At 48.4% G+C, this 14,370-nt stretch overlaps 1 protein-coding gene across 1 annotated transcript; it reads right to left on the bottom strand.

The window, feature by feature from the left end:
- Positions 1-1,815: 1,815 nt before the first annotated feature.
- HSF5 (heat shock transcription factor 5) lies at positions 1,816-13,672 on the bottom strand. The gene is made up of 6 exons (XM_072353686.1): positions 12,988-13,672; positions 11,360-11,731; positions 8,434-8,531; positions 7,160-7,684; positions 3,775-3,940; positions 1,816-2,004 (listed from the first exon to the last, which is right to left on the bottom strand). Exons 1-6 carry the CDS (start codon positions 13,514-13,516, stop codon positions 1,937-1,939), a joined length of 1,758 nt encoding a protein of 585 aa, XP_072209787.1. The 5' UTR covers positions 13,517-13,672; the 3' UTR covers positions 1,816-1,936.
- Between the last annotated feature and the right edge of the window lie 698 nt (positions 13,673-14,370).

Here is a 14,370-nt window from a genome sequence, read left to right on the forward strand (position 1 = left end):
GACAAATAAGAACGGGTCTGTCGGGGCGATGGGTGCCTGCCGATGACCGGCAGTGGGAACTGAGGAAATCAGGGTATCTCTGCAATGGAAATCGGGACAGCAGGAAAAGCTGCCCAGAAAGGGCGGTGCTGCAGCGGCACGGCTGCACAGGGAGCGGAGGGGTCGCTGCCCCCGGGGCAGTTGCAGAGCCGCGGGGATGCAGCACTGAGCGACACAGCGGGCACGGTGGGATGGGTTGGACTCGCGGATCTCAGAGGTCTTTTCCAACCTTAACGATTCTAAGAGTCTGTGAAACACGAAGGGTTTGCTCCAACCACGGTGATGTGTCCTTTGTAACTTGGAACCCTCAGAAAATACAGATGCAACATTCACAGTTCAGTTTCAAAGTTTAATTCATTGCAGATTGCTGCAGCTGCACTGTTTGAGCAGGACTGTACAAGAGCATCCTCACATTAAGTTAAAGTGCCAAGTCTTCTGGAGGCAAGCAGGAGTAAGAAAGGTAAGCTGAGAAGTTCCCTTTGAGCTGCGCGTGAGTTAAAGAGGTAGCAGCTGCAGTCTGATAAGGCTGAAGTCCTTTGAACCCCATCTCCTTACACACTGAACCCACGAGGAAAGTGATGGAATCCATTTGGGAAGCTGGACTTGGATGTATCCACCTCACCCTTCACCCCAACTGGAGCTGTACCGCACATAGGTAATACACGATACCAGAGCAAATCTGAGGACAACCAGCATGGAAACGTTCCCACCGGCCTTGACCTAAAAGCGTCCTCAGATTGTATTTGTTTGGATGGCTGGTGAATAATTAAAGGCTTTGCCTCAGCTCATCCCAGCACTCAGCACTCACTGGGGACATCCTGCCCACGGCCGGAGGCTGCATGAGGTCCTGCAGGGTACAGCTGGGGTGGTCTGGGCAGCTCCTCTCGTGTGTGTTTTTGTTCAGGACTGGCTCTAATTAATTCTTAAAGAATATGAGCAGGGATGAAGCAGCTGAATTTATGTCCTAAGCACTCTTTCATGTGCGTTTCCCTGACAGTATAAATACAGTCTGTGCCCCCTTTATCCTTCAAACAATGTGTTAACATAAATGCACACACACAGCTATTCAAAACTTAAAACCTACTATCACTATAAATACTACCACGTTCAGTAAGTTGAGAATGTATCTAAGACCTATTCGAGTACTAAGACAACACATAACTTACCATTACAGAGAGCATCAGAACCAAAAAGAAGTGACTGAAACAGAGGATTTCTCCGTCAGTGTAAGAGATCAGCAGCTGTTGTGTGTAATGGATACCCACTGGAAGGGACACGCTGCTGCACGGAGCGCTGCTTCAGGAAGGAAGAGCATTTCCTGGGTAATCACTCAGAAAATTGGCTCATCTTAACTCCAGCAGCCCCCGCAGCCCCTGACCCGTTCAGACCTGGAATCTTGTGACTTCCCTGCGCTTCTGTGTCACACACAGCTCCCACTGCAGGCTCACAGCGTGACTTCAAGCAGAGATGGTGAGAGCACCGGGAGCAGGGAGCGCTGCGTCTTCCAGCAACGTCCAACAGAAAGATTCTGAGCACAGCACTGAAAACAACTCGCTTCCTTCCCGGTGAGAAAGATTCAGACAAAGCTCTCAAGGTTGTTCACAGGGAGTTCAGCCTTTCCACGTCTGAGAAGATGAGCAGCTAATAATGACCTCATGTTAAAGGTTCTGATCACTTTGATGCTTTGTAGCTTGTCAGGTAGGAAACGTCATGGAAGAGGTGTAAAAAACCACGGGGTGACCAACATCCCACAGAGTGAAAGTTGTTAAAAAGCAGCGCCTTTGTTGTGGGGGTTGTTTTTCCCAACAAAGCCCTGCTGTGTGCACTGCGCCACGGCTCTGACAAGGGCACCCAGCTGGCAGCTGCTGCACGTTCTCACATACTTGTCACCCACTTCTCACTCTCTTATTTCTTCCTTTGGAAAGTGCTCCTGCTTGCAAGCGACATCCACCAGCAGATGGAGATCTAGGAAGAAAAGGAAATAACAGTAAATATCAGTCTGCGTGTTTTGCTCAGTCACACGCAGGGCTGTAATCTCAGCAGGTAACGTGGAGCAAGGCCTGAGAGGCTGCAGCCAGAGGATTTGAGGCCTACAGGAATTGTTCTCATTTTGCTAAACTTTAAGTGTAAAACAAAGAAAAAAATGATTTACTTATTAAAGTGATTTACGAGCCCATTCAGCCATGGCAAAATGGAAACGTTTCCAATGGACAGCCAGACCAAAGATACAACTCGGCACCTTACAGCTCAAGGAATTGAACACCAGCATAAAGTCACAGCAGGACCACCACCCTCGTGAACGTCAGTCTCCTAACAGACACATTCACATCTTAGGAAAAGAATTCTGGCCCTCTTGTTCTTCTGTGCCTGCAGAAATGGCAGCAGCTCTGTGCTTTCTCCGCAGCAGACTGCTGGGAACAAAGACTGAAGAGCCACGTGGGTGGAGAAGGGAGACAGCTGGTAACAACACAACTTCAAATCTAAGGACCACTCATCAAAAACATAGGACTGGCAGCATAGGAAATGTGAGACTCCTTCGCTGAACAGATAAATGAAACCAAAGCAATAGCAGCTGAGCTGGAGCGAGAAGCTGCAGTTCAGAGTCCTAAGAGCACCTTCACTTCATCCTGCTCCAGCCCTGGATGTGCTGCAGTGCCCCTGGGCCAAACCTGGCCCTGCACAAACTCCTAACACCTCTGCAGGGAGGAGTGACCCACCTGTGCTCCCAGGGCTGGCTGTGTCCCTTCACCAGGTGCTCAGCCACTGGTTCAGGCTGTGACCTCACAGCATACATTTTTCTTAAACCAACTTCTGCCGTAGCTACAAGAACTGAGAAGCACGCTGACTGTCTGCACTGTCACTAAGTGGACCAGAACTCTCAGTTCTGCGTTTTAAACAGAAGTTCAAGATGGCACCCAATTCATTTATTTGTTTATTTTACGCCTTCCAGATAAAAAGACATTATTCCTCATTTGCGCATTTGAAACTGATGGGCACTTGAGTTGAATTATTAACTAGCATAACTGGAACCTGGAAACTACCCTTTGAAGTGAGGAATGGCTCTTCAAACTCTACCACCTGTTCTCCAATGATCAGCTGAGAGGGAAATGGCTTCCTGCAACACCTGGATGCCACACCAACTTCTGCTCCAGAACGGATCTGAAGTAGACTTGGCGTCCTCTCACGTTTCTCTGTCGCGAGGATGTTGAGGTTTTCCTTTGGTGATGAGATTTGGTGAACTGCTTGGCCTCAGATGCTCTCCTCCTTGTTTCTCTCTCATCTGTCAGCAAACACATCAGCACCCCGGAACGCAGTTTTCTGTCAACTTGTGCTCATTGGTTTTGGGGTTTTTGTGTTTGCATTGTTTTTCTTTTCCCCTGCTACTTCAATTGTCATCTCATTACTCAATCGTTCCCTGTGGCACTGTCACACTCCAGCACAATTATCTATGGGCTTCATCTCAATATTGTGACATCTACGTTTCTCACACAACCCCCAGAACAGCAGGTTTCATTTACTCATAATTTGTACTCTTTCCCACATGAGTAATTGGTGTATCTCAAGACATGTATCACTAAGTGCACTAAGAGGTTGTACAGAAGCAGTATTTTAACTGAAGGTAACAAAGAAATACATTGCAGATGAGCTAACCTGGTCTGATTTCCCCTGTCTGTAACGGCTGGTTTCAGAGCAGCTGTCTTGCTCATCTCCAAAAACAAAATAGAATCCCCTTACCTGGGGACTTGCACTCCTGTGAGCTGTTTCTTCTCTCTCTGTTTCTGGTCTTTGCAGATGAAACAGTGTTTTCCACAGATTTCTTCACAGGCCCAGCTCCTGAAGTGAGGCATCCCACCTCTTCTGTCTCTAACCTTAGGAATGGACATTTAACACCAGTATCCACCTGAAACACAACACAGCAAAGAAAGCAAAGATGACTCAGTGTTTTCTTTGAATCACTTCAACAGAACAAATAAGTACTTTTCTCCACTCCAAAAGGACATCTAACAAGAGCTGAACAGTACCTGGATGGATTGTATAAGCATTTTTAGCTCAGAGTTAAGGCTGCCAGGTCCGAAGCCAAGCTCTTACAAAATATCATACTCAGCAAAACATGAAGTCAGAAAGCCAGAACGTAACAGTACATTTACTCACAGTGTCAGCTTCACCCTCGGTCACCACACTGGGCATGAGAACTGAAGCAGAAGAAACCCAGGTGCACTCCTTGGTACCAAGAGCTGCATTGCTAGTGACAGCTGTACCTCGGACAGCCGAACGGAGCTGTGTGATGCAAAACTACGCAGGTGAGCGGTGCCCTTCTGGCTGGAAATCTCACCCCACCCCATCAAATTGGTAAGACATTGCATTATAATGTTGTTGCTTGCTTTTTGGAGCCCTCTGCTGCTGCTCCATAAGCATTTTGCAGGCAACCATTTCATGAACTTGAGTATTTCTCTAACAATGTGGCAAAATCTGAAGGTTAAAAACAAGGGGAAAAAAGCCCAGCAATGATTCTGTCCCAATAAGGAAGTAAAAACAAGCACCATTAAGCACCTGGAATTTACCTTCAGACAGAAAGACGTTCTCACTATCATCTGTTCTCGAGCACTGAGCTCTTCTGCAAATATCCCATCAATCAACACCATAAGATGGGAGATTGTTCAGATCCTGCTGCGTTTCCCTCCACCAAGGAAAAAAATGTTTCCGAAAACTGGTACGTGTGAGTTAGCAGAGGGCAAAAGGCCATCACGAGCAGCAATAAGACAGCAGCAGTTCCACAAATCACTCTCTCCCTCGAGTCTGCCATTGCTTGGCATTAAATACACAGAAGGCAACGTGCATGCAGATTAACACAAACACAGACAGATTCCCTGTTGAAATGTACCTTAATTTTCAAAATGCCTGCGCAGATACAGCATCTGAAACACCCAGAGAGAGCTGCCCCAGCGAGCCCCTGGACTTGCTGGATGTTCTGTCACTTCACGGCAGTAGTTGCTCTTTGAAATGTGTTGTCTACATGTACTGCATTAGTAGTATTAATTAGCTAATAGGAAAACCATCTGGATGGCTACGCCTTTTTGTCTGACATCAGAACCACAGCTTCTCCTTAAGTGCAAAAACAAAGAGAAGGAAGGAGGTCTGCAGCTCATTATCTTCACCAGACAGAAAGTGAGTTAAATCTTCAGATGGACTTTTACAAACAGGGAAGGCTGGAAGGTCACAGAGCAGGTACAGACATCAGCAACTGTGTGGTAACACTTCTTCACCTGATGATTTGAACCTCTCCATCCCCACTGACTTCTGCATAACAAAACCTTCTCGGGAAAGGAGTATGCAGCATTCCCTTCTCTACTGTCTAGATGGGGTCTTACCCACCAACTCTTCTATTAATCCTTTGTGAAACTGGCAATCTGATTTCCATCCTAGCAGCATCAGGTTAGCCCACACAAATCTGGTTCCAAAGCTCTCTTCATTTCTGTTACTTTTGAAAGTGAACGTGCTTCTGATTATGGCTTTGCCACATCTGCAGACAGACTCCTCACTTGGGCCCAGCACCGCTGCAGCTCCATCCCAAATGCTGCTTGGCAGGGAATCAATCAAAGCTACCAAAGCTGACAGATGTGAAAGTTTTGCCTTTTTACTTCAGTTATTGAAAAAATGCCAAATTGTTCACCAAAAAAACCCTGCTGTGCCTCAGTGGTTACGTGACTGCAGTGCCCAGCTGGAACCACGATGAGAAACGTTACTAAAAGTAGCCTCAGTCTCACCCAAATGGGGTTTGCTGGATTAACCTTCCCCAAAGCAAGCAGGAATTTCAGCCTTCAGCCAGGGATACTAGCGAGGAAACAGCGGCACGGGAGGCACGTTTCCCTTGAACAGGCACTATAGATGTGCTGCATTTCCACTTACAGAAGAAAACATTTTTTTATGAGTAAGAGTGGATCAAAATATGCCTGTTTGAGGCCAAAATGCATAAAAGACAAGGGCAGGAATTCACTGAGGCAAAGATGACAACGCTGAACCTGGACTGTTGAACGTACTCAGACCTTTCAGGCAAAGAATTGCTCTTTAATTTGCTGGGTTTTAAGCCAGGAAGCAGAACAAGGCAGGTGAACACCTTCCTATGGAGAGGACAGTTCAAGGCACAACAGCTGTCCCAAAACTAATTAAATGATAGGAAATATTGTGGAAGAAATAGAGAACAAAATATCAAACACTTCCGCATCACTGCAAAAATCCATCGTTTTCCTGTAGCTTCAATGTGGCGTGCAGCCACTGTCTCTTCATTTTTGAAAGGATTTAATAGAAACAGGAGAGGCTGAAAGCAAACACAGAGATCTGCAGAGCAGCTGCCATGCAGAGGACACGACCAGAGGGAGTCTGGAGAGCAGACTGCTGAGGAGGCTGCGACAGAGTTCTGAAATCACAACTGCATGGAGAAAGTGGCTGGAGGTGACTGATGAAGCTCTTCAACAGCACACAGTGAGCAAAGAATCCGTTTGGTCAGCGCTACAGTTGACATGGTTTCAAGGGCTGACTTCAGCCCAGGGAAGAGAAACTGAACATCAGATGCCCAGTATCATCCCAAATCCTGCCACTGCAAATACAAGGAGCAATGAATGCCCTGTTCTAGTTGCAGGCCTTGCTCTTGCTCTTCCCTGAGCATCAGGTTACAGCTATTGTCTTGAGGCCTGATGCCCGGCAATCAGGCTTTGATCTGACCCAGCTGAGCTGTTCTGATGTCCATTTATTTGCACCAGAGGAATTTGCTCCTCCTCTGCTGCTACACAGAGGAACAAAACAGCCTTACCTGCACGGGCAGTATTTTACCTCAAGCTCGCCCTGAATGCCATGACTCTGTGCTGCGGAGAGCAGTGGAAGCCTTCCAGAAAAGGAAGGCAGCAAATAAAGTAAGAGCCTAATGGACTCCTACTTTAATGTTTGAGCATAGGAATCTACATTGGAGAGTTCTGCACCTGCCACGATCCCAGGCCCTGGAAATACCACTGGACAAGAGGCAGCTGTGGCGACAGGTTAACCCTGCCTCCAGATTGGCAAGGGGAGACAAGTGAAAAGCAGAACACCCCAAACAGATTCTTCACAGGCTGTTTTCATCACTTACCTTCTGTGGGCTGAACGACTGCACTTCTCGCACAATCATGGCTGAGAACTGAGCTGGGAGGTGGTCTGGCTCTTCTCTCAGTTTTCCTCGTGCTTCCTGTGTGGCTGCAGGTTCTCGCACCATCTGAGCAGCAGCACATTCTACAGACGCAGTGGTATGAAGAGCATAAAAGTACTCCGAAGGCTGTGACAGAGAACAAGCTGCCTCTTGATCTCCCACCACGAACGATGTAACGTCTGACACCACAGGGGTGAGAGGTTCCAGCCGGCCTTCTTCATCTGAAGGTGGATCATCGTTCTCAGTACCAGCTAGCAGTGGCTGACCTCTGCTGGACTGAGGGCTTGACCACTGGTTCTCCACAGGCTCCACTTTCACTGTTCCAACTTTAGGCGACGAACGCATTTCATCAACAAGCTGAAACACAGCTTCAAGATTTACTTCTGTCTTCTTGCTTTCATCAGACGTGTGGTATGGCCAGTTAGAGGGCAGGAACTCAATCGCATAAGGTGACTGCATTGGAGGACTCTGGGAGAAACAAAGTGTGGTGAATGTTTCTTTCCACAAAGTACACTGACAGGACCTGCACTGGTTCTGCAGTGTTCTGTAAATGAACCTGAGTTTGTAAATTCAAAAACATGGAATCCTGTGTGTTACTTGCAGTTAGATCAGCAGATTTAATCAAAAAAAAAGCTCCCACAGCTCTCAAATCGAAAGTCAGAGGACAAAGATGCACTGTGTGCAAAATAAATACGAGAGTACCAGTGGCATGATTGGCCAGTGACCATTTCTGTACCCACAGCAACACAATATTCTGGCTGTAACATGAACATCTTGGATAGGACCATATTTAAAAAAAAAAAAAAAAAAAAAAAAAGCCATGAATAAAAGCCAAAGTTTGATATTTGCAAGACAAGGAACTGGATAATCAAGCTTGGGTAGGTAAACCTTTTTTCAGCATACAAAGCATAACTTGCTTTGCTTGTCTCTTGTTAACTAGAACAAATTCTGCTGAAGTCGAGCACAAATCTCATACAGAGGAGAATGCTCCACTGAAGAGAAGATCCACTCTACTACCTTGAAGCCCACCTAGTATTACCAAAAGTACCTCTCTAAATGTTCAGTGGTTCTTTGAAATAAACCTGTAAAACACATTACTTTTACTTTCTCAAGTAGATCAGCTTTCAGATTTCCACCCTTCATTCCAGCCCCTAATCCTAGAGTTCATCCATAAAGCTCTCTTCTGCTTTCACCTGATGGCAGCACGCTGCACTCACCTGGAAGAAGCTGCAGTGGGTGTAGGTCAGAGCTGTAGGACTCGCACAGCAAGTCAGAGGGCTGATGTGGGTAGCAGGGGAGCAACACGGCAGCGCAGCTACAAGAATTCAAACACAGTTATCAGACTTCCAGAATTCGTGTTTGGAATGCAGAGCTCTATTGCTAACTTTGATTAAGCAGCTCAATAATCACAAACTGAGCTGCAGAACTGCAGAATCTCCCAAATGAGCAGCCTGCTGTAGGGAACTATCTGGCAGGGGGCTGGCCTGAATAATCTTGAGAGGTCCCTTCCAAACCCGACGATTCCAGGATCCTGTGTTAGCCAAAGGAGATGAGACTGACACTCTGCAGCTTTTTCCATTCCATTTAAGCACAACATACACGTGAAACACTAAGTAAGAACGTTGAAGACCACCCTTTCAGTGTGTCCGTATCATGTCATGTCCTGAAGTTATGCCTAAGGGAAACTAATTACTCATCATATGGCAGGGTCAGGAAATTGTGAAGAGCACCTGTGCCTGCTCCTGCCAAATCAATGAGCACAACGGGATGGGCCTGCACACAACAGCTTACAAATTACAGAATGTGGAGAATGAAGATGACATCCAAGGCCTCTTCCTTAAAGGAAAATGGGAACTGTCTCAGACATTGAGGCAGGATGGATTGCATTGCCACTTCATACTCTACCAGTTTCCAGAACTAGTTGCCTGTGCTGTCTATACAGTTCATGAAGAAACAGACTCACCAGAAAGAAATTGTCTTCCAACAGTTTATATCTAAGAAAGCTGGAATGACTCAACATCTGGGAGGTGCCTGTTTCTCTCTACTGACTACATACATAATCTAGATGACAAGCCCAGGCATATACAAGTAAATATTATACATTCAGATGAATCTTAGGCAAGATAAATCCTACTGCTAGTTTTACAAGTGCATTACTAATGCACCCAGTCTGCTTTTCTCAAGGGAAAACGTGGTGCTATTTATGCTGTGTTAAAACAGATACTGTGTTTTTAGCTGCTTAGGTATTTTAAGGAGCCCCTTTTGACCAAGGCGCATGTGAATTCCAAACTTCACAAAGACTTATCCTTACAGAGGATGTATCATTCAGCTCTACAGCCACAGATGTATTCAAAAGGCACGACTGGACCCGCAGTGTCAGGTGGCATCAGTAGCTGATATTTCTAACATGGTCTCATCAACTGACTTTCCATTATGAGGATATTCTATGATAATCAAACTTCACTCCTTTGATGCAATCTCACAATTATCAAAGCTTTTGTAGAAAGCTGAAGTCACAAAATTAAATCCTTAAAACTATGCTCTAATAGCACCAAAAAAGTCCAGACGATGAACATCTCCTGTTTTAGTGCCTTCGCAATGAGAATCATAATGAAAAAAACAAGGAAATCTTTTTGTTGCTTAAGTTAACAAACAAATTTGAACACACACAGAGATAAACCTTTTCACAAAGCCCAAAGTAGATTTAATTTAACAGGACTTCAAAAACATTATGTTCATTAAATATGAAATGAAAAGAATTAGCTCCAAGAGCAAGCACGCATTCTTTAGCCCCTTCTCTTATGAAATATATACTTCAAGATGAATTATCACCTCCCAAATAAACTAATCTTGGTTTTGTGCTCTCGGGATGAAGGAAATCAGACTTTTTCATGTACACATAAGAAAAAATAAGCTTTCAACATTCCGTATGCTGTGATATACAGAATAAAGGACAGCACAGAGATGAAGAGGTACACAACATCAGCAGTAAAAGCACTGTCCAAAGTGACATGAAAATGAAAAGAGTTTTAATGCTGCCTAATGAAACATCAAACCTTTCTTCTCAAAGCTACTGAAGAGTTCACTGACGTTTCAAAAGCCTCCGTCTCCATCACATTCCCTATTTGAGTTACGCCTTCATTATTACACCTTGCAGAATTTGGTATGCTTTTATCCTTCTTCCTGCCATCCCCCAAAAAGATTCTGCCTGTACTTTTCCCATGGGCTTTCAAAGGAGGAAAAAGCTTTTTTTCAACAGCATAACCCATCTCTCCCTTCGTAAACTGGTATTCTCGGCTCACCCTGCTCCTGGGAGAAGATGTAATAACTTGCAGCTTATAATGCTAGTAATCTCTGTAAGCACCACAGGGCAAGGAACATATGGCAAAAAGTTCCCCGTTCCTTACATCTTTACAAGTGTCCTCAGGATCTGCATAATTCCTCCCAATCCCTCCTTGACAAGAGGTTTGTAACGGAAACCAGGGGCTATTGTTTGAAATGGAAGTGAGCGTTCCCAGCAGAGGTCTCAGAACAGACACACAAAAGATGCGAAGATTTCATTGTGTACTTTTTGGAGAACGACAGCAGCCACCACATGCAAGATTTCTAAACAGGGATATCTGACTCAGTGAAGGTGCAGCTGCCAAGGGAGGAAAAGGCAGAAAGTGAGAGTAATAAGTGAGCTCGGGTTTGTCCAAGCCAAGAGTCGCCACGTTCCGAGTTTCAGAAGTTCCAGGGAAACAAAAAAAATAACAATCAACAAAACAAGCAAGTTTCTTCTCCAGTTCAAGGCAAGAAATAGGAGAATAATTTGCTTCAGTTCTCTTCTAGAATGCCATCCCCCTCAGATTTGCTTGATTAAAAATAAAAACTAAAGGGGGAAGTTGGGCTAACGCTGCCCTGCTGCAGACCGGTGCTCTGCTCCTCACCCTTCAGCCTCAGCAGAGAGGCTGGATGGAAAATCACCAGAGGATACCAGGTCTGGAGGGAGGGCAGGAATGTGGAACAGATCTTTTTGCTTTAAAGGTCTTTACGATTTCTATTTCTCACTGAAACACACACGACAGAGCACTGTGAAACTGATATATATACATCTATACATCTATACATCTATACGTATCACTTTCAGGTTCTTTTTCTTACCTGTTGGATAATAGGCTTGTGAGTAGTGCAGGGGAGACGTGTAGCTGCTGTACTTTGCAGGGGAAGTGGCAATGGCCTGGGAGACCTGCTGAAGCGGCACAGGAGAGGCGCTGGACTGCAGGGTGTACGTGACCTCTGTGGGAAGCCTCTGGAATATGGGGAAGGTGATCCCCTTGTCTGGGAAGGCTGCGGACGCCTTGTGCCCTGGAATCAGCCCAAGAGAACTCTGCCATGTTCTGGGAGGGATTGGAGTCCGATCTAAGCTTTTTGATGGTAAAGAGCTGTGGTTCTGTGGCGAGGCCGAGATGTAGGAGTAAGGAAATAAGCTGTCTCGTTGATAAGGTCGATGAAACTGTCCTACAGCCAGCAGCCCTGCATTAGGCACAAAATAAAGCAACCGTTAATGAAAGGAGTCACCACAGGTGATGAAAAGTAACACCAGCAGCCAAGGCCCTGCAGCTCTCTTTGGGAAGTCAGAGGTTTTCTGACATTCTCGGAACACCAGCCCAGGAAGCCTCACTGAGTTCAGGCAAGTATTTCTGTACTTGAGACTTCTTCCCAGCACTGTATGTAGCCACGCTAACAACCAGCTCCAGAGCAGCCTGCAGCAGACCAGCCTTTCTGAAAAACAGCCTCACGCTCAGCTCTTCCACTCCTCTGATAGGAACTAGTCAAAGAAACAGGTAACATACAGCCGTTATTCTGCAGATTGACATAGGGCTGCTTATTTCCAGCTCAGTATTTTTATGGTACAAAACAGAGAAGGAAGAGCGGTATGAGAACTCCTCTGTTTATCTTAAACCTGTAGATGGGGAAGTTAAGATCATGTGGTTTAACACACAAACAACACAGCCCTGGATGTTGGGTTACAATGTGCCAGCTGCTCTACAGGAACTGTTCCTGGACATTTAACACGTGCTACATGTTGCAACGCACTTGGAACAGAGGGACACTCTGCAAACAGAAATATCTCCCATCTATCAAATTACCTCATATTTGCAGCAAAGTAAGACATGCCCCTAAACAGCACGGAGCGCAGGGAACTGTCAGCCTGTCAGAACTCGACTGCTGTAAGAACTGATGTTTTCTTTGCCCTTTTATTTCTTTCTAGAAACTCGGGCTCCACACTGACCCATCCCAGCTCCCTCAGCTGCTCCCCACCAGACATGTGCTCCAGAGCCCCCACAGCTCTGCTCCTTCTCTGGACGCACTCCAGGCCCTCCGTGTCTCTCTTGCAGTGAGGGGCTCAAAACGCAATAACGCTGGGAAAAAAATACCCTTAAACGTTTCTTGGCCTCGATATCAAAGCACATTCCCACCCTTCTGACAGGTTTCCTTTTGTTCTCTCGCTATTACAGGTGTAACCGCACACGTTACGGAAAGCACCGCATGAGTTACGTTACAGTTCGGAGGCAATAACTGAGCACAGCCATCCGGACGGCCCGATCCGCCTGCTTTGCTCCCTTCTGGCTGCACAGCCCTGTGCCACCTCCCGCCCCGCCAGCCTCAGGAAGGCCGCGCTCTGTCCTTCGGCTCAAGGCAGCCCGAGGTGTCCCGGCAGAAGAAGGGCTCACATCTGCCCCACACCCAGCCCCACACCCAGCCCCGGCCGCCCCACCGCCCCTCACCGGGCCTGTCGGCCTTGCCGGGCGTCGGGGGCGACGGCGGCGGCTCTCCGGGCGGGCGCTGGAAGCGGTTGGGCGGGCGGCTGCTGACCTCCAGGCCGGCCGCCAGCTTGGCCTTGTTGGCGCTCGTCATGCGCTTCAGATGGACCAGCAGGTCGGGGCGGTCGCGGCGGAAGTGCGGGCTGTGGAAGTGGTGCAGGTGGCCGCCCGAGCCGCCGTCGCTCTCCGGCCCCGAGCCGGCCCTGGGCCCCGCCGGGCCCGCCACCACCTTGCGGAACCCGTAGAGGTTGAGCTGGCGGATGAAGCTGGTGAAGTTGGTGGTCTTGAACAGCTCTCCCGCCGCCCCGTCTCCGCCCGAGCGCGGCCCCGCGCGGCCCAGCAGCTCGGCCTCGAACAGCGGCTGGTCGATCAGCAGCCCCTCGCCGCGGGCGTCCCAGCGGATGGAGCGGAACCGCGGGCTGTTCACCAGCCGCCACAGCTTGGCGGGGAAGTTGTTGGGGTTGATGGCGGCGGGCAGCAGCGGCTCCTCCATGGCCGCGGGACCGGGCGGCCGCTCTCCACCGAACGGCCGCCGCGCGAGAGCCGCCGCAGGGCAGCACCGGAGCGGCCCGAGCACCGCCCGACGCGCGGCCTCGCCGCCATCTCCGGCCCTTCGGCGCCGCGTCCCCTCGGCGCTCCCCGCGGGACCTCGCCGTCCATCCGCGCTCCGTCACCCCCTCGGTGCCGCTGCTCCCTCGCACTGCCGCCGTCCCCTCAGCACCTCTCGGGCTCCTCAGCACCGCCCCGTCCAGCCTCAGCCCCGCCGTCCGCTCTGCCCTCAGCCCTGCCCCCTCACGTCCCTCCCTCACACCTTCGCGCTCCCCTCGGGTCTCCTCAGCCCGACCGAGGGCTCGGCGGGAACGGCTTCTGTGAGGGAGCGCCGGGTCAAGGCTGAGGGAGCCGCCAGCCCCACAGGGAGAGAACGACGGTTCCTCCATCCTGAGCAGGCGGAGCACGTGTGTCCTTATTCGGAGTTGGTAGCAACGGTGGCAAAGAGCAGGACTGTTGTCAGCGCTGTCACAGATAGACCTGGGCAGTGGAAGAGTGGCTTTACGCAGTGGTGTCGGCCCACAGCTCTGGTCGGCTCCTTCGACCCACTGAGGGCAGCTCATCGTCCCGGCGGTTTGCATTTCTGTATCTTCAGTAGTAATTTATAACTCATCCCCTTAAGAACTACGTGCTGGTTGCTGGGTGTGAGCTGCGCTGAGCTGGAAGGAAGGCACTTGAAACCTGAGAATCGAGGAGAAGCCCACAGGACGTTTTCTCAGGTCACCCCCTGCGTTTGGTAGGTGAAGTTACTTAAAGCTTCTCCTCTTTCCCTCTGCAGCTGCAGTGCAAGAAGGGCAC

The sequence above is a fragment of the Excalfactoria chinensis genome, chromosome 19 (genome assembly GCF_039878825.1).
Source record: "Excalfactoria chinensis isolate bCotChi1 chromosome 19, bCotChi1.hap2, whole genome shotgun sequence".
In the NCBI taxonomy this organism is placed as follows: Eukaryota; Metazoa; Chordata; class Aves; order Galliformes; family Phasianidae; genus Excalfactoria; species Excalfactoria chinensis.

What these genes read in the sequence shown, in the direction of transcription:
- HSF5 (XM_072353686.1), bottom strand. Translation starts at nt 13,516, where the DNA reads ATGGAGGAGCCGCTGCTGCCCGCCGCCATCAACCCCAACAACTTCCCC. An exon ending in CGGCAAGGCCGACAGGCCCG is followed by an intron (nt 11,732 to 12,987) that starts GTGAGGGGCGGT and finishes TGCCTAATGCAG; the next exon opens with GGCTGCTGGCTGTAGGACAG. An exon ending in ACAGGAGTGCAAGTCCCCAG is followed by an intron (nt 2,005 to 3,774) that starts GTAAGGGGATTC and finishes TTTTCTTCCTAG; the next exon opens with ATCTCCATCTGCTGGTGGAT.